Below are 26,391 nucleotides of genomic sequence, written 5' to 3'. Positions count from 1 at the left end.
AACTCCCAAATCACAATTTCTTCTTTTACCTATTTGTCATTTCAACTACTCCAACCCATCTTCCATCTTAAAAAGCCCTCCCTTTACCTTCTCCCCTTCACTTTTCCTCAGTTCATCAGTGGTCTTTTTTCACCATTTTCCTTGTCCAGCTTAGATTCTACCATGTATTATTTCCTACTGCTTATGAATCTCAGTTAACCTACACCTGGCACAAGTTCAACCCTAAATGAACACAACTGCCCCCTCTTCTGGGCTGCATGCACATGGTCGGTGGACTATCCAGTCATCAAGCTCAAATGTGCTACTACCAATGCCTGTGCCTGGCACCTTAAGATATTTCTTTAGAACTGTGGTCTTTACTGTCAATAAAATTTACAGGAGACCTAATTGCTTATCTGCTGACAGATTATTAAAAATATTTTTGATGATAGATTAATATATTATTTTTATCAAATAACTCAGGAGTTCAAAGAATTGAGAGATATTGCTCCTCCCATCACCCATCTACTTGATTTGTGTGCAAATAATCCTCAGCACTTTCTTCTGTAAAAATAAGAAAAAATTGATGGTGCTCATATTTCATTCATTCTACAAAGTAACACTCATCTATAGATATATTTATGTGGTTGGAGTAAAAAACAGCCTTTTAATTTCACATTTAACAAATTGCCTTTCAACATGTGTAATATATATTTTAAAACTCCCTTTTGGTCCCAGGAAGTTGTAAACATTTAAATTTACAAGCACAAATTTTATTTTACTGGTTGGTCAATAAAAGACGTTCAAGTGTAAAACTAGATTTCATTAGCACAACCCTGTAAGGAAAGTAGAATAGAATTAGTAATTCAAGAAGAAAAAGGGACTATATAGCATTTTAGATCTTTAAGGGGGAGCTAGTTTATGATTCTTAGAAAATAGGTTAAAGTAGATATCAAATCACTATATTTTCATTCCATCTGACGCATTAGAAAATAATGTCACAGTGTCCATCAATAGATGAATAAAGAAGTGAAGGGGGCGAGGGAGAGAGAGAGAAACACCAATGTGAGAAAGACACATCGATTGGTTGCCTCCAGCATGCTCCCCGACTGGCAGAGAGCAAACCCGCCCATGACTGGGACTCAAACCTATGACCGTTTGGTGCACTGTCTGATGCTCTAACCACTGAGAAACACTGGCCAGGGTTTGAGATTTATGTTTAAGAAACCTCTAAACATGTTTTGGAAAACAAATATGGCAAAACTACAACGTATCATTGATGTTTTCTCTCTAGGGCAATGGGTCTTTCAACCTGCAGTTTCCTGGGTTTATGTGGCCCTTCATTCACTTATTCAAGCATTCACCTTTAAGAGTGCCTGTTATGGCCATGGTCTTCCTCTTCACAGCCAGAGTCTAGGGGGGCTGGCACGCACATACAGCAGTCATTAAAAGAACAAATTTCATAAAATCATAAAGTCATAGATGGTGCCAGCTGTCAGAAACCTTTCCATCTGACCCCTTTGGTTTCCAGATGAGGAAATTAAATCCCTTCTGTTAAGCAATGCCTCCAAACGTTCTCTTACTTGAAACTGGGACTATTTAGGATGAGCAATAATGAGAATGTCAAGAATACTAAAGCCAAAAGCAGATGAGTAATGACTATCAGCTAAAGAAAAAAATATCTGCAAGATAGAGGCTTCAAACACCAGATGGCCAATCTGGGCAAGAGGCTTGTTGCTATGGAACAGAGTAAACTGCTCTTCAGGCCATTGTGAAATAGCTCGGCCATCCAACAAAATAAGGTAAGATATATTGCAACCCATTACACAAAATCCACTCTTAGGCACTGTAATGGGAGATAAAATCAGATAAAAATATGTGGTCTCAAGATTTCTGAAACTTTGGACACAGCTGAAAATTGCCATATTAGCTCAATTCACCTCAAACAGATTAATGGGAAAGAAAGGTGAAGTGAGATTGCCTTACAAAAAAAAAAAAAGTCAGCCTATAAAGGTAGAATCAAACAAATTCATGTTACAATGTCACCAAAGGGAAGCATGAGGTACTTAGATGTTCAGATCCAAGATTCCTAATTCACAGGTAAGGAAACGGACCAGGTAATGTGAATTGGCCAAGGGCACAGAGCAGGCCAGGATTATCTGCTGGACTTGACCCATCTTCTCAGAGGTTCTTCCACACCTCTATGCCTGCTTCCCTAACAGTATAAGCCAACCTCTGATGCAGGCTCCTCAGAAGATGCATGCAAATTGAGACTGCATAATTTGTGGCTTATGCTAGTGTTTCTAGGAAGCATTATTTCAATTTATGATTGTTTGCAACTTGTAATAACTTTCAACAAATTTTTCCTTTAAATTCAGGGCATGATAAAACACTCTTAGAAAAGTACAAATTCTGGCAGCCTTACAAGCCCCACTTTGCTGTAGAAAACATATATTTTTCATAGATAAAACAATAACTTTAGTATTTTTCTGACCTCTATTGAAGACATCACCAATGACTCATTGGCATTTAGTAACTTTTTATTAGAAAAAAATCTATGGTATTGAATTTAAATTACAAGTATTGATGCCAACTCGTGGCTTTTAATTTATGTAGATCAATTATATATACATATATGAACCAGGAGGTTTCAGTTTGATTTTCCATCAGAGCACATGCCAGGGTTATAGGCTCAATCCCCAGTGGGGGCTTGCAGGAGGTAGCTGATTGATGATCTCATGTTTCTAGCCCTTTTTCCCTCTCCCTTCCTCTCCCTGAAATCAATAAAAACTTATTTTTTTTAAATGAGCATTTGGCATCATTTAATAAATTTTTCATGTGAAAATAATCAATGACTATTAAAACTAGTGGGTGAAAATTCATTGAGCAACAGGATATTTATGTAATTTCAAATTCTCTCCCCTTAAAACTTTATTTTATAGAGTAAAATAGGAACTTTATGGTAGAGAAATCTGGTAAATACTACTCTAATCAAGTGAACAAAGTTAACATCAAGAGTAATGGAATAAATTGTGTGCCTGCTAATAGAATGCCCTGAGAAGAACACAGAGTCATTTCTGTGATATTCAGGACAAAAAAAAAAATGCATACACTGCATCTAATCATGAGAAAACACAAGGCAAACCCAAATTGAGAGACATTATTTTTTTAAATTAATCTTTATTGTTGAGATTATCACAGATGTTCCTCTTTTTTCCTCCCATAGCTCCCCTCCACCCGGTTCCCACCCCACTCCAGGCCTTCGCCACCCTATTGTCTGTGTCCATAGGTTATGCATACATGCATATAAGATCTTTGTCCAATCTATTCCCGCACCCTCACACTCCCTCTTCCCTCTGAGAATCATCAGTCTGTTCCATTTTCATGCCCCTGATTCTACTGCTATGCAAAGAGAGGATTGCTTTGTCATGTCCTTTCAGGCTTAGATTGGGATAAAGAACTAGTTACTGATTTTTCAGTTGTGGAGGGATGTACTGAATTGAAATGTTTTACAGGAAGTTGACTAAGATGTGGGAAAATCCTGAAATAAAAACTTCAGAGGAGTTTCTGAGTAGAACTGACATTATTTTGTCTAAAGAAGAAAGAAGTCAAGATTACCACAGTTGCAAATAATGGAAAAGTCATCACCTAAAAGTGCCATTCTAGAGCAGTGGAACTAGCTTCAATAATGGAATACTCAGCAATAGGATTTTCAATTTCATGAATAAAAGAAGCTTCTAACAATTGATATAAATGGAATTCAGTGACTCACAACATAGTGAGCGCCTCATAGTTGGAAGTGCCAGGCAGAGGCTGACTGGCCATCTGTCAGGGATGTAGTAAAATTAATTCCTATTCAGGGTGAAGGGGAGGCTCCATCCACACCTCACATCCCAAGCATCAGTGTGGTGGCTTTAACATATGTCCACAAATTCTTTGACATCCCTCTCTTCAAAAGGTGGGCTCTAGTTCCCTTCCCCAACCTTGAGGTGGGCCAAACTTAGCGATATGCTTGGAACGAAGGGATCACATGTTGTTACTTCTAAGGCTAGTTTAGGAGAATGCTTTCCACCGCCAGGCACATCATGCGGGCACTCAAGCAGCAGCCCTGGGAGAAACCAAAGATTGCTGCCAACAACTGTAAGCACCAGCTTACAGTCATGTGAATGAACTTGAATGTTGTAGGTGGATCCCTCAGCCCCACTCAAGCCTTCAGATGACTGCAATGGTTGCTGTAACAAATCACCACAAAATGAATAATTGGAAGAGTGAGAAAATGAGGCAAATCTTTATGTACTGATATGAAACCATGTCCAAGATGTATTAATTTAAAGTTAATATAAAATCTCCTTCGTATACAACTACTCAAAAATCTAGTTATTGAGCTCTAAAAAAAAATCTGTGATAGATGAAGACAGCAATGAGCTTTTTTCCTTTCTCAGTTTTCATGTCTATTCTTTGATTTTTGCTGTATTCTTTACATAGTACAAGGAGAGCCATTCTTGCCAACTTAGATTCTATAATCTTTAAAATTAATATATAGAAATGTCCCCCCCCCCCCCCACACACACACACACACAAGCTACTGCACTTGATTCGTTTCAAGAACTCAGGGAAAATTATGTGTTTTCATGAGCACAGCATTCATTAGTCAAACCCGGGGGTCTAGTCCAACTTTCTTGTCCTATTTTTATGGCAACCAGAGATTGGTGTTTGATGTCATATTTCCTAATGTTAAAGAGAAAAAAATCTTTATGCTTCATTCTGTGTGTCTGATTTACAATTCCTCTCTCTTCATTCCTTTGGTCACTGGGACACAGCTGTGAGAAGAAGCTACTTTGATAGCAGCACATCTTCACTTGCCCATCAATTTTCCAAGAACTATTACAACTTTTTATAAAAATGCTGTTTGGGTTGTTTTTCAACTACTTCATGGGAGTTACCAGGGATACAACAAGGATAAGAAATTGCTGAGCTGCTGATGCTGCCAGGCCAGCTGAGCTTGCTGGCTGGTTAAATGACACTGACCATCACACCCACGGGCAGGATCCAGACACTCACCTCCATAAAACTGCAAGCATCTCCCAGGGTCATCTGTGAAGGTCATACCTCTGCATGCCAAGGGCCTGTGGCAGGATGCATGCCAATCAAACCCTTACATACAGAGGAGGGGAGGAGAAATCCCAAGATTTAGTAGGAAGTTGCTTAAAATATGCTTCTTGGAATATACACACCCCAAAAGCAGGGACTTGTACATTTAAAAAGACAAAAGAACCCTGGCTGGTGTTGCCCAGTAGTTTGGGCGTGATCCCATGCACTGAAAGGTTGCTGGTTCGACTCCCAGTCAGGGCACATGCCCAGGTTTAAGCCTCAATCCCTGGCAGGGAGGGTACAAGAGACCCTTGATTAATGCTTCATTCTTGCATCCATGTTTCTCTCTCTCCTTTTCCCTTCCTCTCTCTAAAAATCAATAAAAAATATTTTTAAAAGGACAAAAGAAGCATAACAACAAATTCATAAACCTTGATTGGATTCTGTTTTTTTGTTTGAGCTATAAAGAAGTGATAGGAACAGTTGGGAAAATCTGAACATGGATTATGGATCATGAAAGGATATTGGGAAATTATTGTTAATTTCTAAAGTGTGATAATGGTATTGTGGTTATGTAGGAAGGTGCCCTTAGTCTAGCAGATGCAAGCTAAAGAAACTCATGATGTCTTCACTTAACCTCAGTTGTTTCAATAAAAATAGAGAGAATTAGTAAATGTGAAAAAAAAGCAGGCTTGTTGGCTTACCTTTTGTTCGGTAATGTATTTCAACTGATAATAGCCCAAGACAGTACAGATTGTTTAAATGTGCACCGTATGCTATCAAACTGCTAAGGATTCAGCTAAATGTGTAAGAAGTAATCCTCGTCTTTCAAGAGTTTATTTTCCAGCTGAGGGAATAAAATGTACGTGCATATAGGAAACTGAAGACAATGCATGGTGACATGTTTCTCTAATGGCCAAATTGGCACTACAGACGAAGCTGAAAAACTCCAGAGAAGGGGGAACATTTCTAGAGAAGACTAGAAAAACCAGTTGTCTTGTCTTGTTTTGTTTTGTTTTATTGTTTTGAGGAGGTGATGAATAAGGCATATATTGGGGTGAAAAAGGGGAAAGGGTGTTCAGGACGTGAAAAAAAAGAGATGGAGAAGCCCAAAGACATGAAACAATGTAAACTGGTGTGTGGTTCTATTGCCGTAATTGTCACATCATTTCCTTTCCACATCTTTTCTTCCTACTGTCCTCTCACTCTATCTACCCAATGATGTGGCATGTTTGAAGCATCCCATACTATCTAGATTATACTTATAGTTATTTTTATTTTTATTCTAATTCCAGTGGCATATCTAGAATTAGTCTTGTTTTTCTTTTTCCTACAGAGAAAGAAAAAATGAATGATTGCACAGGCCCTGATTCATACAGATGAAAGGTGTTGTTTTCCTCCTTAATATGAGTCATTTATATGTTGCTTTTTTAGCTGGATTAAAGTTTCTGGTACAGTCACCCGCCCAGCAAGGAGGAAGAGGGTGAGGTTTTCTCAAACCCTTGGAGAAAGCAGAGTCCAGAAATGATTCCCTAGAACCAAACTGCACTTTTGAACACAGAGAACATCTGGTTCTACTGTCTTATCTGGCTGTGTTTGTTTTAACTTCAAAATAATCTCAAATTTATTGGAGAATTATGCCTTCCCTGTTTGAACTTAATGAAAAGCGCTTCACTCTGACTAAATAACAAGACTTCCAGTGCAGTGAGATGCTAAATTATACTTCTGAGATAAGATAGTAAAATACTTTTTAAGGAGGCTGCAAGTCATTTTAATTCGGGTACATGTAGGTTGCCAGTACTTCAGCTTCCACTCAGATATTTGCAAATGGGCAATACCAGCATCTTACATAACTTTGACCAGTGCAAACGTTTGTACTGTCCTTACCTGGGGAAATAAACGTAAGTAATGTGTTTGTATTTTATTACTGTTGAAGGCACATTATAATCCATATGATGAATAAAAACATTAGGTATTTGTTATCTCAAAAGAGTTGTCTATGGTCACTCTGCATGTCCTTATCTTCCTCCCATTCCAAAACCAAGCCAATCGCCACCTCTCTCTCCACCCATGTAAGTCTTCCTAATAGCCTACCTAATAATAGACAAATATGCAAATTGACCATACCTCCGACACGCCCACAAGCCATGCCCACCATCCAATCAGAGCGAGCATGCAAATTAACCCAAACCAAGATGGCTACAGCCACAGAGATCAAGGTTTCCTAGGTAACAGAGGAAGCCAAGCTTTCCACCTGCCCTTGCCAGGTCTAAGCCTGCACTCAAGCTACAAAGTTTCAATTATAGAAGGTAAACAAATTCAAACAAATGGCGGCAGAATGGAGCTTGAGAGAGCAGGCCAGGGTTGCCGCCGGCAACAGGGGAAGCAAAGCTTTCCGCACACCCTGGCCGGGCCCACCGGCTTAAGGCAACAAAGTTTCAATTATAACCTCAACACAAATGGCTGCCGGCCTCGGAGGGAGCCCCAGGCTTGGCTCCGTTCCAGGCTACAAAGTTTCAATTGTAGAAGGAAAATAAATTCCAGATACCAGGGCCTCCGCTTGGGTTGCCAGGGGGCGTGGCCGGCCTGCAAATCACCACAGGCCCCTCGCTCAGGCCGCCCCACGCCCCAAGGGAACCCCCACCTGACCCAGGACACCCTTCAGGGCAAACCAGCTGGCCCCCACCCCTGTACCAGGCCTCTATCCTATCTAATAAAAGAGTAATATACAGATTGATCATCACTGCAACACACAATATAGCTGCCCCCATGTGGTCAAAGATCCTGCCCCCATGTGGACACAAGATGGCCACCACAAGATGGCCAGCAGGAGAGGGCAGTTGGGAGGCACCCAGCCTGCAAGGGAGGGCAGTTGGAGGTGATCAACCCTGCAGGAGAGGGCAGTTAGGGGTGACCAAGCCGGCAGAGGAGGGAAGTTGGGGGCAAACAGGCTGGCAGCAGAGTGGTTAGGGGGTTATCAGGCTGGCAGGCAGAAGCGATTAGGGGCAATCAGGAAGGCAGGCAGGCAAGCAGTTGGGAGCCAGCAGTCCTGGATTGTGAGAGGGATGTCCGACTGCCCGTTTAGGCCCGATCCCAGTAGGATCGGGCCTAAACGGGCAGTCGGACATCCCTCGAGGGGTCCCATATTGGAGAGGGTACAGGCTGGGCTGAGGGACAACCCCCCTCCGTGCACGAATTTCGTGCACCAGGCCTCTAGTCAACAATAATGGCCACTGTTTATCTGTCTGGCTTCATTTGTTTCTTCAACCCCCTCCTTTTCCATCTTCAGCAATATCCCACACCTATTCCTAGTTCCTCTTTCTTGCTGGGTCTTTGCACAAGCCTTCCCCTCATCTTTTTCTGCCTAGTCAGCTCCCATGTAACCTTCAGACTCAGCTCAAATAGCTTTTATCTCAAGATAAGCCATGTCCTCTGGTCCCACACTTCATAGCACGCTCCACTTTTCCTGTTTTAGAAATTATAATAATACTGATGCTTATTTGATTATTGACTCTGAGTGAGAATAAGGCAGGACCTGCACCTTTTTTGCTCACCATTTATCCCTAACTCGTGGAAGGTTTTGGTCCTTCTCAGCTATTATCAGTTCTTATGAACGCTAAGCACACTGTTACACAGGACGAGTGAGTCCACACCGAGCTGGAGCTTAAGGAAGTTCACAAGCCCCCACCAGGCTAGGGACCTGGAGTGCCTTCTGTGCTTTGCATTTCAAAAAAGGGTCAGGGCATCCATGAGACCACCCTACAAATGGCAGGAGGAACGTGACTTCTAGGTTAAATAACACAGAGGAAAAATCTGCCCCACCCTGTGAAGACCTTAACAACGTAACTTGTTGTGTGCACCCTCACACATATTGGCCACAACCAGTTGCGGATGTTGATTAACTCCCTCCTGTCTACTCTGCCAGGACCACCTGTGCCCCACAGGGAATAGCGTACAGAGCACAGCAGTCCATTCTACCATTCAGAAGCATTTAGTGAATGCCGATTTTGTGCTAAAGCACTAAGTACTGCGAGGGACAGGAGATGGGCCATAAGAGCTATTGTTTATGGAGGCTCTACCATGTTCCAGGACTGAAAATTATTAGTGGCAATTCACAAACAACAGTTTCAGTAAATAGCCGTTTTATGAAGATATGAACACATAACAAACCATAATATAAACACCAAAGGGAGTAAGCAGGCCTTTATAATCTATATTATTCCAGATCCTCAACATAGTCCACGATAAAGGCATTTGAGAGCTTTCTGAGGTCTCAGAATTCCAATAAAATCTACTCTTCCAGGGTTCCTAATCATTCAGTAGGACATGAAACTAACAGCAGCACCCAATAACCAAACATGTTGTATTCAGCTCCATTTTAGAAAAATCCAGAGTTCTTATTCTAATAATTGGTTATTTGGGAGATATTTTTAGCAAACTATACATTTTGCTGACTCCTAAAGTGCATTTTTTCCACCTGGTTACCTGTCGTGAAAAAAATCCAAGCACCATTTATCTAACATGTATTCATCTGAGTAACCACCATGTGCTGAGAGTTATGGATCAATCGGAAAGTGATAAAGTTGTAGCCCCTGCCTTCAAAGTTAGGTTAAAGGGAAGACTCATGAGATAAAGTAAGACCCATAAAGAGGTGCCACGCAGAAAGTGGGGTGCAAAGGAGCCAGGACTTAGCTCTGCCTGTCAACAGCGGGGTTGGCATGATGTCAATAATGACCTCATTGAGAAAGAGACACTTAATTGGTCTTGCAAGGTATTAATCCAGCAGTTGAAAGGTGCAGGAGGAATAGAGACAAAGATGCAAAGGCATAAACAATATAAAAGGCTGGGCAAGCAGTCAGCAAGGCCAGGCCTGGATTTATCCCCCCCGCCCTAGGTAAGCAATAAAGAGCCATGAAAAGATTTTAAAGAATAAATTAGTTTTAAAAACTTGTACACAGATGTTCATGTCAGCACTGTTGACAATAGGCAAAGTTGGAAATCATTCAAATGTCCATCAACTAAGGAATGGAGCTCTCACATACCGCAATATGGATACACCTTGAAAACATTATCCTAAATGAAAAAAAAAAAATAGGCACAAAAGATCACATATTGTATATGTCCATTTGCATGATTTACATTGAGAATAGGCAAATTGATAGAGGCAGAAAGCAAATTAGTGGTTGCTGAGGGGTGGCAGTAGGGGGAAGAATAGGGAATGACTGCTTAATGGTTAATGGGTTGTCCTTTGGGTTGATAAGCATATTCTGGAATCAGATAGTGGTGATGGTTACACAACTTTGTTAATGTAATAAATGACGCTAAATTGCACACTTTCCAGGGGTGAGTTTTATTAAGTTATAAAAGTAAAACAAGAACAAAACTAACAATACAGAAAGTTATAAAGTGGAAAGTAAAAATTCTTTTCCACATCCCAACCCTTAAGTATTACTTGGGTTTTGAATTTTAATATGGCTTTCCAGAAATGTGTTTTATATGTGCATGGACAGGGCTGAATGGTCAGAGCATACACTTTTGCTGTCAGTTTAACTTGTTTGGGAATCCCAGCATTTTGAAATTCCTACATCATGTGTAAGCCTAGACGAACTCACTTGAAGTAAGAATCACCTTGTAACTGCTTTAGCTTTCAAAGGTTTTATTTTTAAACTCATGAATCAATAGCTTGCTAACAAGTTTAGATTTTCAGGTGGGTTTACTGAGGAAGGTTCACTCTGTCAAAGTAGTTTTTAAAAACCAATAACACAGAGAAGAGAAAGAGCACTGAGACTATAGAGACAGGTCCCATGTGGTGCCAACCGAGCAGGATCATACCAGGAAGATGTGTCAGGTATTTATTGGGAAATGGCTTCAGTTGCATTAGTGCATAGATCACTAATTCATAGGGAAGATTAGCATTTCATATACAGAGGCACCAACTTCAATAGTCAAAAGGCTTTGAGAAACAGATCTCAATTAGAAGTTAAATTTAAAGTTAATGTAATTAATGTGACATCGTCAACTAAACAATGTTTTCACAAAGGAAAGGGTGTGGCTTTTAAAAAGTTGGAAACAATGTCACGCATGAAGTAAGATCTTATGGGAGAAGATCAACATTAACTGCTCAAGTTCAGAAAATGCATCAGAAGAGATGAATGTGTCCTTCTCTTTAATCTTAAGGATTGAATTCGTATTAACAATTGAAGTAAGGGAAGCTACTGCAACTTGGCTATTTGACTATCTGAAAACAAAAAGCTACACAATGGTTTCAGGAGAGAGAAAATTCATTCAATGTATAGTCATGAGATATTATTTCCAGGGTTAATATTAACACTCCGAGCCTCAGTTTTCTTGTCTATAAATAAGGAGAACAGTTCCACTTCATAAAGCAATCAGGAGAATTGGGCTTTGCAAAGCACTCAGCACAGCACCTAGCTCATAACAAGCGTCCAATACATGTTCACTATCATCATCATCAGTGTGGCTCCTGCCTCCAAGTTTATAACCCAGTGTCTTAGGCAAAAACCCAAATGCAATGCAAGAAGATGACTTATACGCAAAATTTATTTTCTTTTTATTCATGTTATAGTATCCGAATGCACAACTGCTTAATATAAGAGATGTGCTACTAATATCATAACTAATCAAACTTTTAAAATCATAATTTAAATGTACCATGGAACGCTTTTAAAGGTTACCATTGTAGTTGAGTGACCAATTGAGACTTTATCTTGTACTTTGTTCTTTTAGTGCCTTGGATGCACCAGGAAGTAATGAAACATTGTTCTTCCCTAGAGGGGAAGCCCAATATTAAGACCAGTGTGACCACACGGCTCTGTATGAGTTGTTCTAGAACAAGCTGAGCCTAGGGTACAGAGTTGCCACTGAGCTGGCCTTGGTGAAGGCCCTTCTAGCCTGGACAGGACAGAGTAGCAATGGCAGACAGATGGCTGGGATCAGCACCCTGCTGCAGCATCATGTGGCCACAAAGGACAAGGGCAGCCATGGCCACCGTGGCCTTAGAACTGCACATATGAAGATCCCCCTTAAAAACAGAAATAACAAAGTTCCTCGAGGGCAGCAGCTTTGTCTTGTTCCCCAACAGCAAGCTCTAGCCCCAGAACAAGAACAAGGACCTGGGACATCATAAACATTGAATCACTATCTGGAAAGGAATGGACACTTAGATCATAAAAGGCTTCGGGAATCCTGGTAGAGAAGAAAGAAAAGAGAAATCCCAAAGTGACTGATATTGGACTTCCCAGTAATTTTGTGGGTATGGCTCAAACTGATTTTCTTAAAATTTTCGAAATAGAAAAAAAAAGTGACATGATTAGCACCCAAATGGGTAGATCAGTACAGTTCTGGTATATGAATCACTGAGGCCATTTATACAAAAGATGGACAAGAATGCTGCCACAGGTGAGATAGTCCTGTTTGAGGTACAAGAGTAAATGATCTGAGGTTTTGACAATTTGAGGTCATTTACTCCTTTTTTGAGGTCTGATGAAAGCTATGAGCACCTCATAGAAAAATCCATATACAGACAATGCAACAATTAAAGGAGGTAGCAAGGAGATTAATAGATGACTGGTTAACAGAATAAGAAGAACCTGAGGTCCCTTTTGAATCTATCTCGATTGGTCTACATGAACAAAACAGGTCCAGAGGTGTGGATGCTTGGAACAGACTACACAGACAAACATATCTCAGAGGGAAGGATGTGGGGGTGGGGAGAGGGAGAGAGAGTAACCAAAGAATTTATATGCATATGTGCATAACCCATGGACACAGACAATAGTGCGGTGAAGGCCTGGGGTGGGGCAGGAGCTGGTTGGAGGATAGTAAAGGGAGGGGGGAAATGGGAGACATCTGCAATATTGTCAACAATAAAAATAAATTTTTAAAAAATCCCTTCTTACCAACTGTTTTGTGAAATGCATGTATATCCTTTCTTAATCAGTTTTGTAAATTCAGATATATGCATATCAATTATATTAGTTTGAGAGCCATCATTTTTTTGCATTGTTTGAGGAAGCCTGGGATTGTGGGATGGCTGTAGGTTGGGAGTATTTCTAGACTTTGAGTTGTATGAGTGCTGAGAACCCAGATGTAAAAATAGCTTTATTGACAAGAGCACATCAAGGGCTGAGGGAAAAGATCAAGAAAAAGGTGACACAGCTTCAGTGGGGAAGAACCAGGAGGTGACTAATAGGACTAGCAGGAACCTGAGACTTGGCTGCAGGTGAAGATGGCTTTCTTTGTCTAGGATTCAAAGGCACAGCAAGGAAGAAGGCAGGGCTGAGACAGTTAAGTGCTCAGGTGGCTGAAATGGTAACCAGAGACTTTAAATAAAATCTGGAGAGATAATAAATGCTGGAGAGGAAACATCTAGATTCAAATCCCAACTCCATTCCTTCCTGGCTGAATAGCACTGGGCATGCTATTAACAATTTCTCTGGGAAGAATATGTATCTTATAATTGTAACCACTGATGGAGTACAGCCCTTTACCCAGTGACACTGAGCATTTGGCTTTAAGTGGTAACTTGTAATACACTGTGAATGGAATGTGTTGTTGTGATCTCATCATTGGCCACAGAATCCAGTTCTTTAACTTGTTAAACACACAGCGAAGAGTAAGTATTCAGTATTTGGAGAATGAATGCTTAAAGGCATTACATCCCTAATGGAGTACAAAAAAAAAAAAAAAAAAGTAACTGCCAATTTCTGTGTTTTGACATAAAACAATAGCTCTTAACAGTAACATAATTTTGCCCTAGCTGGTTTGGTTCAATGGATAGAGCGTTGGCCTGCAGACTGAATGGTTCTAGGTATGATTCTGGTCAAGGGCACATTCCCAGTTCCAGGCTCAATCCTCATTAGGGGGCCTTGCAGGAGGCAGCTAATCAATGATTCTTTCTCATCATTGATATTTCTATCTCTTTTTCCCTCTCCCTTCTTCCCTAATATCAATAAAGAGATATATTTTTTTAAAAGTAAGATAATTTTAAAACCAGAATAGATTTAATCAACATAATTAACAACTTCTAAACATCTGCATTTTGTGTAATAGAAATCACTTTGAGACAAGATATAATTACATGCAATGTTTTACTTTCTAAAGTATGTGCAAATTTGTTTTAAAATATTCTCAACAGAGATTAAGATAAATTGTTCAACAGTTTCTATAATTTTGTGGAGCATTCATTCATTTAACATTTATTGAGTACCTACACTATTTACAAGGCCCGTGACTGCTAAGACATAAGTAAATATTTCCTACTTTTCTTCTTATGTCATGTGAATAGGAACTTATAATCAATTTGGATGAAAATATATACAAATAAGGTACACGGCCAGCAAATGTATATAAGTAGTCTATAAGAAGAATGACAATAAGAGAGACATTTATAGGAGGGAGAGGTCATTTTGGGGTAGGGAAGTAGTAAAAAGACTTTGGAGAGGGTACTTGAATCGAGCTTTAAAGAATGAACTTAAGCACAAGCAGAATGAAAAATAAGACAAGCAGACTTAAAACTGGCACAACTTCTAGGAAGAGAAGAGCATGTCTCACCAATGTAAATGGATTTGAAATTATTGAGTAATCTCTCGTTAAGTTCCTCAACCTCCTCAAAGCTGGATTATCAGTAAAGGCATGTGCGTCTGCATCTTACACGCAACACCGAACAGTGGCACTCCGGGCTTTTGCCAAAGAGAACTAACTACTCAGGCTCCTGCCTCTTGGTGTTCATCAAAACTCCATTGACAGGACTACTCTTAGGAGGAGTGCTGAAGGACACATGGTTCTGCCCTGCCTGTGACATCCTAAAGTCTATCTCCAAAAAGGGAACCCTCTTTCCATTTGACCCAGTGATCCTACTTCTAGGAATACAGCCCACGAAATAAAAATACCAATCAGAAAGGAAATATGCACCCCTATGTTGATAGCAGTGAAGTTTACAAGAGCTAAGATTTGGAAACAGCCTAAGTGCCCATCAAGCAGATGAGTGGATTAAAACACTGTGGTACATCTACACAATGGAATACTATGCTGCTTTAAAAAGGAAGGAACTATTTGCCTTTCAGCATAACCATTATTGTTTGTCTCATTTTTGGTTCTTATAAGTGTATTTCTAGTAGCACATGATCTCACTCATCTAGAGGAAATGATGAACAACATGGACTGATGAACAAGAACAGACCCAGAAACAAGGAGGCATGGATCAGACTGTCGGGCCTCAGAGGGAGGGTAGGAGAGGATGGGGATATAGGGGAGAGATCAACCAAAGGACTTGTGTGCATGCATATGAGCCTAACCAGTGGTTAAGGACAACAGGGGGGTGGGGGCATGCAAGGGGAGGGGTGTGGGATGGGAATGGGGGGATGAGGACAAATATGTGATACCTTAATCAATAAAGAAATTTAAAAAAAATAAAATAAAAAGGAAGGAACTCCTACCATTTGCAACAGCATGGATGGACCTGGAAAGCATTATGCTCAGCAAAATAAGCCAGTCAGAGAAAGATAAGTATCACATGATCTCACTCATTTGTGGAATATAATGAACAGCATAAACTGATGAACAAAAATAGATCCAAAGACATAGAAGCATCGAACAAACTGTCAAACCTCAGAGGGAAGGCAGAGGAGGACGGGCAGTGGGTAGAGAGCAACCAATGAATTTGCATGTATAGATGCATAACCAACGGACACAGACAATAGGAGGGTGAAGGCCTGGGCTGGGGGTGTGGGCAGCCTGGGAAAGGTCAATGAGGGAGGCGGGGAAGGGGACATATGTAATACTTTCAACAACAAAGATTTTTAAAAATAATAATAATAAAGTCTATCTCCAGGTCTTTCCAGATCAGCCAAGACCTAGGTACTTGGATTATCTCCCACTGCCCCTCCCCATAGCCTCAGCCCTACAGAATAGATATATGGACCCCTACTTTTTGTCACATCTTCAGTTCAAGTCATAGGTGCTCAAAAGAGGTGACCCTACAAAACTCTACCTTGAGTAGGAAAGCTGTTAAACATAATTATAAGACACAGTGTCTATCTAGGAGAAATTCCAGTCTGAATACAGCATCAAGAATAGATGTGTTCTTCTTGAGCAGTTGATTTTAGTACAGATATTGTTGACTAGGTAACACATAGCCCTTTATCAGCTGGCACAATGAATTAAAAAAAATTAATTGATTTTAGAGAGAGAGAAAGGGAGAGGAAGAAGGAGAGGGAGAAAGAGAGAGAGAGAAGAAGGGAGAGAGAGAGAGAGAGAGAGAGAGAGAGAGAGAGAGAGAGAAGAGAAGAGAAGAGAAGAGAAGAGAAGAGAAGAGAAGAGAAGAGAAGAGAAGAGAAGAGAAGAGAAGAGAAGAGAAGAGAAGAGAAGAGAAGAGAAGAGAAGAGAAGAGAAGAGAAGAGAAGAGAGTGATATTCATTTGGTATTCCACCCATCCATGCATTCATTGGTTGATTCTTGTATGTGTCCTGACCAGGGATGGAACCTGCAACCTTTGGCATATGAGGAAGACACTCTAACCAACTGGGCTACCTAGCCAGGGCCCACCGTGTATTTTAAATACAATTCCTAGCTTTGTTTCATGTCAACAGTTGAATTTTTCTTCTCCCTATAAATGTATAAAAGCATCACTATCTGCCTATGCTCTTTGGAACTGCCTTAATTCCTTTCTATAGAAACATGCATCATAAATACATGACTGATAGGTTTTATTTGCTTGCAGGTGAGGCAAGTCCAGCTGATCTTTATCCCTAAATCATCAGATCAATGCCTGTAAGTGAGTGGGCATGCCATAAGCCTGCAAGAGATACTGCCCATCTCTGCAACTGTCAGAGCCTTCAGGCAGTAAGCCATGTGTCAGATACACCAGCACCTCAGCTGCCTGCAGCCACAGCACCAGATCAATCAGGGCTGCCAAGAAATTCCAGAAATCAACAGACAACTTGACACAAATGGAAGGGCAGCAAACTCCAGCCATGCCAGCACTGTTGCTTCAAAGCCTCAAAGAAGAAGTGTAATTGTGCTTTTTAACTACCTCTCTGGAATTAGAAATGTCTGTTTTATTCCACATCTCTCATGAATGTCTTTGTATTATACATCACTTTCCATGTCCTTTCCTGACCACCTATTTTGTGTCAAAACAATAAGACAATGTTGAGGGGCCCTAACACAATAGAGTTTCAGCCCTTCTCATGACAGGAGGCAGCAGGGACTGCTGGAAAGAGCAGGGGCCTTGGACATAAGACAGGCATGGGTGCGAATCTTGGCTTTGCCACTTACTCCCTATGACTACAGCCAAGTCAGAGAACTCTCTAAGCCTCCATTTCCTCATTTGTAAAGCAGGGATGATGATGATGATGATGATGATGATGATGATGATGATGATATCTAATCTAGAGTTGTCAGTGTACAAAGAATCTGGCTAAGTATCTGACATACATATGACAATTAATGTCATCTTCTATCCAGTTGTCCTCCCATTTTTGAGAATTTTAAATCAATTCAGTGAGTGAGAACATTCTATTAAGCTAAGTATAATCAAAGGCAAAAATGAAATCATTACTTCAGTGAAAGAAAAATAGTAACAATGGCCAACATTTATTGAGCAACTACTATGCGCCAAGTGCTTTACACACATTATCTCATCAGAAGAAGTGTAATTGTGCTTTTTAACTACCTCACATCTCCTTCATGGTGCTATTACTGTCCACATTTTATAAATAAGGATGCTGAGGTTCAGACATGAAATAAATTATTCAGAGAAAAAGACAAGTACCATGTGATCTCACTAATAAGTGGAACCTAGTGAACAAAACAAACAGGCATGGATACAATCAGGAACAGACTGACAACTGTCAGAGGGGAGAGGGATGGGGGATTGGATGGGAAAAGGTGAAGGGATTAACTGAAAAACATATATACATAACAGATAAACGCAGACAACAGTGTGGTGATAGCTAGAGGAAAAGGAGGTGGGGTTAGGTGGAGGTGAACAGTGGCAGTAGCAGCTCCGCTCCTCACGTGAGGGCATCAAAAAGGGAAAGGACTTCTCTTCCCACATCTGTATCTATTGATTAGGGAGAGAAATATTTCCCAGAAGCCTTGAGCCAACTTCCTGCATGTCAGAATGTCATCCTGGCCACCCTGAGCTACCAGGAAGCTGGGAAAAGAAGTATCCGGCAAATGAGATTATGATGGCCAAGACTGGCTTACCCCATGATGTATCTGTGAGCCAAGTATATTACAAGCAGATCAAAGTCAGACGTGTTAATAAGGAAGCAGGGTTTATAGCTATTGAATGGGTAGCCAACAGTTCCTGCCATGAGCATTTTGAACAAAACAATCTGCCTTCTGGAAAGTAGGAATTTACAAGATAATAACATGATATTTGGGCATGAACACATGTTTCTAATGACAGCAAAGCTCTGATTTGGCAGTTTCAGAAGGGAGGGCTTAGCCCAGATTCCCTCTTCAAGTTCACAGCATATTCTGGGGTCCTGAGCTTGGCAAGGAAGATGGGTCTTCACTTGCCTAAACAGAAGGAAAGGATGATTCAGAACCACTAAGATATGTGATTTACACTGTGAGAACTGGCAAAGCAAGTTGGTGATGCATTGTCAGGTGAAATACAACTCTTGCTCCTCGCAACAGCTTCAGGAAATAAAGAACATTGCCTCATTCCCTTCACCAGAGCCTTTCCTGCATGTCCAAGTCCTGTGTGTTCTTAATGTCCAGCTCAATTTTGGCTTCCTTCATCAAGCTTTTTCTATCAATAGCCAATCTGCATCCCGCCATACAACTGAAGACATTCACAAATATCTTTCCAACCCTATCATCAAATCCAGGTGACTTGACATAAATACCTACCAATTTTGTTCACTTATCTCCATCTAAATTGCTGATAATAACTGCTGGTGTTTATTGGATATGTGCTATATGCAAGGCATTAATCTATGTACTTTACAACTACTAACTCATTTAATCTTTTCAACGACCCTATGAGGTAGACTATAGAAATATTTTATACAGAAGATTACTTGGAAATAAATTGTTAATAACTTGATCAAATTCACATAGGTTGTAAGTGAGCAGGTAAACAGTAAAGACCGAACTTGAACCAGGTCTCTGTTTCTCCACAGGACTTTCTCCTGCCACCCCGGGACATTAGCCCCAAAATGATTCTCTTTCTTGCTCTTGCCTTCATGTAAGTGTTCATTAAAAGGCCAAAAGCTTTCCCGGCAGGTGTGGCTCAGTGGCTGAGCATCAACCTATGAACCAGGAGGTTACAGTTCAATTCCCCATTGGGACACATGCCCGGATTGCAGGCTTGAGACCCAGTGTGGGGAGTGCAGGAGGTAGCCGATCAATGATTCTCTCTCATCATTGATTCTATCTCTCTCTCTCCCTCTCCCTTCCTCTATGAAATCAATAAAAATATTTTAAGAGACCAAAAGCATCTTTATGTATCTTTAAAGTCGACCTGACCCTGTTGCATGTGGAATCAGGCAGTTTAGTAATATTTGAGCACACAGTGTTTGTTTCACGATTAAATATATCTGCAAATGAATTATACAGGCTGGGTCTTTCTTTTGAAAAGCTACATGTCACTTGAGTACAAAAACTAACGCTGAATTCAAAATGCCCAATACTGAAATATTGACTAGAGAATTAATTTTAATTAACCTAATTTTGAATGAGCTTTAATTAACTCACTAAAAGTAGTGAGTCATTGCCATTCTCTGGGCCAAAATGAATTTATATGAAATAAGGGATGAGGTCTAGAAGGGAGAGAGGAACAGAGGAAGCCACATCCCCTCTCTCTGAGATGCTACACCAGAACTGAAATCGAAGTGGAGAACTAAGCTCCCAAGACCTGACACAACTGATTCTATCACACAACCTACATACTGTGGTTACCCAACGTGTAATCCACCCATGACCTGGGTTGGAACGCCACTTCCTGGGGCCCCCTCCAGGCCTACAGATTCAGGTTCTCAGAGGATGATGCCCAGGACCCAGCACTGTAACAAGCACCCCTCAATGGCTCTGATTCATCCCACTGTGTGAAAACAGCTTTCAGAGCTCAGTAAAAATGTAAATACCATGGTGATTCCTCATATTTATTACATGGAAATATAATTTTTAAGTAAGTAAGATATTTATCCCAGCAACTCTAAAGGAGAGGCATTTGCACTTTGAATATGAGGGAAATCAAGTCTTGACACATTATCTATGGCACATTATCCTTGTATGCAGTCAGAAATCAACTGCTTTGTACTTTGGAGCAGAGTTGTAAACAGTTACCAATTCAGTGATTGGGGCATTTTATACCACAAATTGAAGCCACTTGATGAACTCACCTTTGCATTCAACTCCTAGTTAATGTTATCTTGTGGGGAAATGGCATCTTTCTAAATTTATTGCTTCAGTATGTTCCGTAGTTAGGATAGACTTCCTGACTCAACTACTAATTGCATGTTCGGGACTTTTATTCTTCTTCTGTACAAAACCTAGCAAAGGTAACTTTTTTTTTTTAGATAAATTACTTCCTTTTCTTATTCATCTCCACTGGTTAAACCCAGTCCTCAAACTCATTCTCTTGCCTGCTACCCTACCAATTAAAATTCAGGATACGGGAAATTAATTAAAAAAAAAAAAAAGAATCCTAAGAGTTGACCAGCTCCTTGTGGTTAGGCAAACTCCTCTGGCCTTTCCCCAGCTTAGCAGTCTCTGTTCATTGGCTTCCTGGGACTCTTCTTGAGCCTAAGGGTTCCCTGAAACTTTGGGGTAAAGTACTCAAGGCAATAATTCATCAGTCTGGGGGTTTATGGGAATCTCCCCATTTGGAGGAACTGAGAGTTCAATCACCTTGGAAATATAAGAGCAGGCTCCCTCAATACGCACAGAGAATATTTTTTTTAAAGCACCATAAGAAAACAGGGTCTAGTTATCCCCAAGTGTAAGAGTCATTATTTAAAACTCTCCCTGACTCGGAAGAATCTTTAGACAGGAATAGCATCTTCAAGCTGACAAGTCACAATACCTGTACTTTTGCTAAACAATCTGGTGGGGGGAAAGCTCAAAAATATTTCATCCCCAGCTTAGTTTTTTTCTCCTAAACAAATAGAATGCCTTTCACTCATCAAACTGGCCAGGCCACTACAGTGAGCACCGATGAATATGGAACAGTAAATATTAGACATCAAGTTACCCATGTTGTTTGTAGAAATCTGGTTTGGGGAAAGGAAGTGTGGGAGATACACTGGTAGGAGACATTTTGCACCTAAAAATGGAACTGCTTGCTTCGATGCAAATGGCTCTGGGTGTGTTTTGGGGGAGTGGGGTGGATAATTTCTCGCAGACTCTCCTTTTAGGATTCCAAGTTTAGTTTGAGTCATTAGTAAGTAAAATGTCTGTTGAATGATCACATGAATGAAATTAGTACTTTGCTTATTCTATGCACTGAGAGGACTAAAGAACACGGATCAAATTTCTCCTCTGTTATTCCTTTCACAAGACATTGACACAGCGCCCTAGCCTATGCCAGGCACCTGATATACAAGGTTCTAGTCTGGTAATTATCTCTTAGGATTTGCGAGGGCACAGCCTCGCTCCCCCTTCCTCGACAGCCTGGACGGCTGTCGCACCAATGGCTCTGGGACACCTGTTTGGCTTCTAGGAACACGCTGCTCCCTGGCAGCCAGGATTCTTCAGGCTTCCCCCGCAGCCAAGCCCTCAAGTTCAACTCTGGAGCTGGCACTCGCTCTGCACCGAGTGAGCTCTGGGCTCGCAGGGCACCGCGCGCGATTCCTCCCGCCCGCCCGCCCGTCCCCGACCCCCGCCCGCTTACCGTGCCGCTGTCGCTCACTCCGAGGAGGTGATCCCGCAGCACCTCCATGGGGCAGGTCCAGGTGGAGTGGACGAACGTCCCTCGGAAGATGTGCGCCAGGGGCGGCATCCGGGCGGCGCACATGTCAGCGGCCGAGCGCAGCGCGGCGGGGTCCGCGGGCCAAGAGGAGCGCACCAGGCGGAGGCTCTGCTGCTGAACCCGCTCGGGCTCCTGCTTCGCCCTGACCCCCCGCTTTTCTGGAGATCACCTGCCCCCTGCAGGCCGCGCCCAGGGGCTGGCTCCCTGTCTTTTCTATACCAATGGGATTTTCCTCCCTGGAGTTGGCTCCCTGCTCCCGTGGGTGTGGTCTTTCCCTCCTCCACTGCGTTAGTTTTTGATATATTAACTCTTTGAGTTTCCAAAATCACGGCTCACGCTGCAGTTCTTTGGGTCCGTGGTGGCTGTCACCCACCCAGGGGGCAGGAGATGAAGGAAGGAGCTGGAGGAGTCAGGGTTCCAGCCCCGGACCTCGAATTGGTCACTAAAACTGCTTTTGCTCTTTGTCCCCCCAACCTCCTCCACCCTTCTTTAGTCGGCACACCTGTGCACCTGCCTGTTTTCTCTCTCCTTTAGACTCTTAGGGCTGTTGGTGGCCAAACCTTGGACTCTTCAACCTGTAGCACCCACACACTCTGACCTGGCACAAGTTCAGACACGGATGAAAGGTCAGTTAGAGCGGCCAACCTTACAGACAGGTTTCATTTTCGGCTTCTGCCAGCGGCAGAATTTGTCCTAACCTGATGGTCTGGAGCATGTCCTGCAGATCTGCTAGCCACCCCTCCCCCCTTCGTCCACTGGAGGTTAAATTGGATGCCAAAGTACCTCTCTTCCCTTTGAGGTCAATACGTTGGTCCTTCTGTCCATCCACAATTAGAATTCTAATTTTTCTCATACCTAAATTAATCTCTTTGATTTGTTTGCAGTTGTACAAAGGGGAGAAAAGAAATACTCTAGCCAGCTAGCTAGGGATGGCAGTGTGACGTGGCGTGGTGGGAAAAGTGCTGGGTTAGGAATCAGGAGACGATGGTCCATGAGGTGGGCCTCGGCATCCTTATCACCGTCCTTTGTGAAAATGGAGCTTGGACTGGGTGCTGCTAAGAACGCTCCTAGGTCCATACTCCTTTCCCACACTGCACCCACACAGTTCTTCACCAAGTTCCTCCAAGAAAACCAGCTGGTTCCTACTCAGGGCCTTTGCACATGCTGCTCCTTCTGCCCCTCATGCCTCCTGCGGGTCTCACATGGCCAGCGCTTCTTGTTTCTGGTTTACTTCAATTGTCAGCTCTTAAAGTAACCTTCCCCCACCACCAAGCTAGTAGCAAACCCCTGCCCTTGAAGACTCTATTCCATAGTCCATCCTACATCTGCCATGGCATTGATTATATCCATCATCATGCATTTTATGTTACGTTATTTATTTATTTCTGTTTCCCTTCCCCCAATACACACACACACACACACACACACACACACACACACACAGTAATGGAAATACCACTAGAATAGGGGTCTTGTGCCTAGAACAGTGCCTGGTGTTGCATACATATTTATTGAATAAATGAAGAAGTGGTTTTTCTGGGAGAACAATAACCTGAGATAAGTATCCGGTTTTGGTGCCTACATAAAGAGTGAACGTTCCATTGCAGTGCACGAGCAGGCTTTCTCTGAATTGCTGCTTTTATAACCTAGGGCTAGCTTCTATGAATGATTTATAATTTTCTCAGTGCCTTCATTCCCCCTAATGTCTAGGGTGACTAACTCATTCCAGTTATGGGAGACTTTCCTGGTGTTAGCACTGAAAGTCTCAAAACCCAGAACACTCCTCAGTCCCAGGTCCGCCAAGGAGGTTGGTCTCCCTGCCAAAGACTCAGATTAGGAAGCCCTGAATCTTGCCTTGTGGAGACATTAGCCCTCTCTCCCTGTCACTTTCTCCTAATCCTGAGACCACACTCCCTCCTGGCAGTCCCAACAGCCAGAACACCGAAAACATCCTCTTCATCTAGGCCTGTATACACACAAACCACAGAAAGAAAAGTGAAGATAGTGTCTGGCTGTTATTGTAAAAAAAAAAAAAAGAAAGAAAGAAATCATGTAAATGCTCCTAATAGATTTGTTGGTCTCCTAAAACAGATACAGCTAGTATATTTCTAATGAAAGCCACCTCAATATCCAACAATTGAAACTAGTGAATTTGAATGTATTTGCTCAGTAGGATATTATGCAGTTATTAAAAACAATTAGGGGAAATATGTAGGCATCTGGGAATTATATATAATAAAATTTTAAGTTTTTTTTAAAAGGTATTTATGCTTGGTTACAATCATGAAACACCTATAGGCATAATGGCTAGACTTGAAAAAGTATAGAGAACAGTGACTATCGTCTTATTGGGGTAATGGAATTGCTAGGGAATTTTGTTTTGATGTTTACTGATTTTGCTGTCTGTGGCTCATGGTATGAGTATTTATAGTGTAGATTTAAATGAAGTTCGTCTTACACAGAAGGAATGGCCACAGGCCTACAGGGACATGGCATTTGTGTTCCTCAGGTAAGTGCACAGTTCTGCTGTCATTCACAGCCCGGTTGTAGACCCCTTGCTCAGGATCCAGCACCCTCAGCTCAGCCACACGTCAGGAAATCTGGACAACTCTCATCCCTCCTCCACCCGTAGAGTCAGAGACTCCTTTAAATTGTTGGTCCTCCCAGGTCTCCCCGGGGACATGTTCTCAAGGTCACTGAGGCTTGGAGGAAAAGGAGTTGCAGAGCTTTCAGTCACCTTTGAAACATGGCAAGCCAGCTTCCGGTTAATGTGGTTACCCTGACAGGGCAAAGTATGCACCAAATGGGCATTTAGTGTGCCTCCAAAGTCTCAAGGAATCGCAGTTTCTATTCTCTAGCGCTTTCTACAGCCCATGTTTAAATCCATGCAGTATTAGAACTGAGAGCCTTAGAAATTATTATTTAATGTGCATTTCACTGCTTTTCTCTAGTATTATCATTCCCTGTCAGCAATGGCTCCTTTCAACCCCCACCTACTCAGTTTCTCAAAAGGAAAAGCCACCAATGGAGTGTACTTTCAGGGCCCAACCCCCACATTTCACTTCCTTCCAAAGAAAAGAGACTCTCCTTCCTATGGCTGCTTCTTCCGGCTCCTCCTCCTCCTTCTCTCCCACATACTGTACATCTGCTTGGCTCGTGATCTCTCCGCCTTCCACAGTGCTGGCCTCATTTTACTACCTACTTTCCCCTGATCAAATGCTTCAGTTTAATTGCTCACTCCCAACCCCCTCCAGAAAATCTTTATACTCCCTCTCTCTCTGGTGTTAGGTGCTTCTCCTTTATTAGTCTGTCTCCCCAGAAGATGGTGGTTTCCTAAAGGACCAAGCTCTCTCCCTTTTTCCCCCTTTTGTTCTCTGTATCCCCTAACACAGTGCCTGGCCGAGAGAAGCTGCTCAAGAGATTTATATAAATGCTGAATTTCAAGAGATGGCTCTATTGCCTATAGTTTAGAGTTTAAAAAAATAAAGGGCTATAGTAAGTGTGTTAATGGTGAGATTTTTATTGGGACTAGAATTTAAGAAAGAGTTTTAGCCCTGGGCCAGGGTGGATCCGTTGGTTGAGCAAAGTCCCATGCACCTGGAGGTCAGCAGTTCCATTTCCTATCAGGGCACATGCCCAGGTTGTGGGTTCCATCCCCAGTAGGGGGCATGCAGGAGGCAGCTGAGGCATCTTTCTCTCTTTCTCTCTCTCTCTAAAAATCAATAAAACCATATTTTTAAAAAAGAAAGCTTTATTTTCTTGATTTAGTCTTCCAAAATTTTATTATGAAAAATTTCAAACATACAGAACAGTTGAAAAGCTTCATTTCTTAAGATCACATTCGTCCCTGCTTCAAATGGAAACAGTGGTCTCAAAACTCCCCAACTACTAGGTGGGACAAATATATTCTGAAACTCTAATTGCTGAGGCAAAGGACAGGACCGTAGTATGATCAGTTTTGACATTTTGGTCACCTTATTGGTGTAATTATACCAGCAGCTGATTAATCTCTTCTGCTAGATAGAATCTGACCTGTTTTAAAAGGCTTTCTCTTCTTCTATCTCATTTTGAGCCACACAACAACCCTATAAAGTAGGAAGAGGGTGTACTTGAATCATTATAGAGATGGGGAAACTGAGGTTCCGGGGCATTGGCTTGCCTAGCCACTTGGTACAGGATGGACCTGGGTCCTGACTGCAGTTATTTCCACACATTGTTTCCCCATAATAGACAGTGAAGAATTTTACATTCAGTTTTTCCATGACTCACTTGGTCACTGTAGATTGTCATCTACAACTTCCACATTGTACATGGTTTTCCAACCATTGTCAGTGACATACCGACCCACCCTGAAGTAAAACCAAAGCAGGAATAAA

At 41.7% G+C, this 26,391-nt stretch overlaps 1 protein-coding gene across 1 annotated transcript in view; it reads right to left on the bottom strand.

Annotated features, from left to right (window-relative positions):
- GDA (guanine deaminase) overlaps positions 1-22,098 on the bottom strand; it is a 64,512-nt gene extending 42,414 nt beyond the window's left edge. Inside the window, exon 1 of the mRNA XM_008142078.3 lies at positions 21,938-22,098. Coding sequence (XP_008140300.1) covers positions 21,938-22,060 — 123 coding nt within the window. The 5' untranslated portion in view covers positions 22,061-22,098. The remainder of the gene's footprint in view (positions 1-21,937) is intronic.
- Between the last annotated feature and the right edge of the window lie 4,293 nt (positions 22,099-26,391).

Source organism: Eptesicus fuscus, chromosome 15, assembly GCF_027574615.1.
Source record: "Eptesicus fuscus isolate TK198812 chromosome 15, DD_ASM_mEF_20220401, whole genome shotgun sequence".
Classification (NCBI taxonomy): domain Eukaryota; kingdom Metazoa; phylum Chordata; class Mammalia; order Chiroptera; family Vespertilionidae; genus Eptesicus; species Eptesicus fuscus.
Note: the sequence above shows the minus strand (reverse complement) of the source record. Positions and strands in the feature narration are given on the sequence as shown.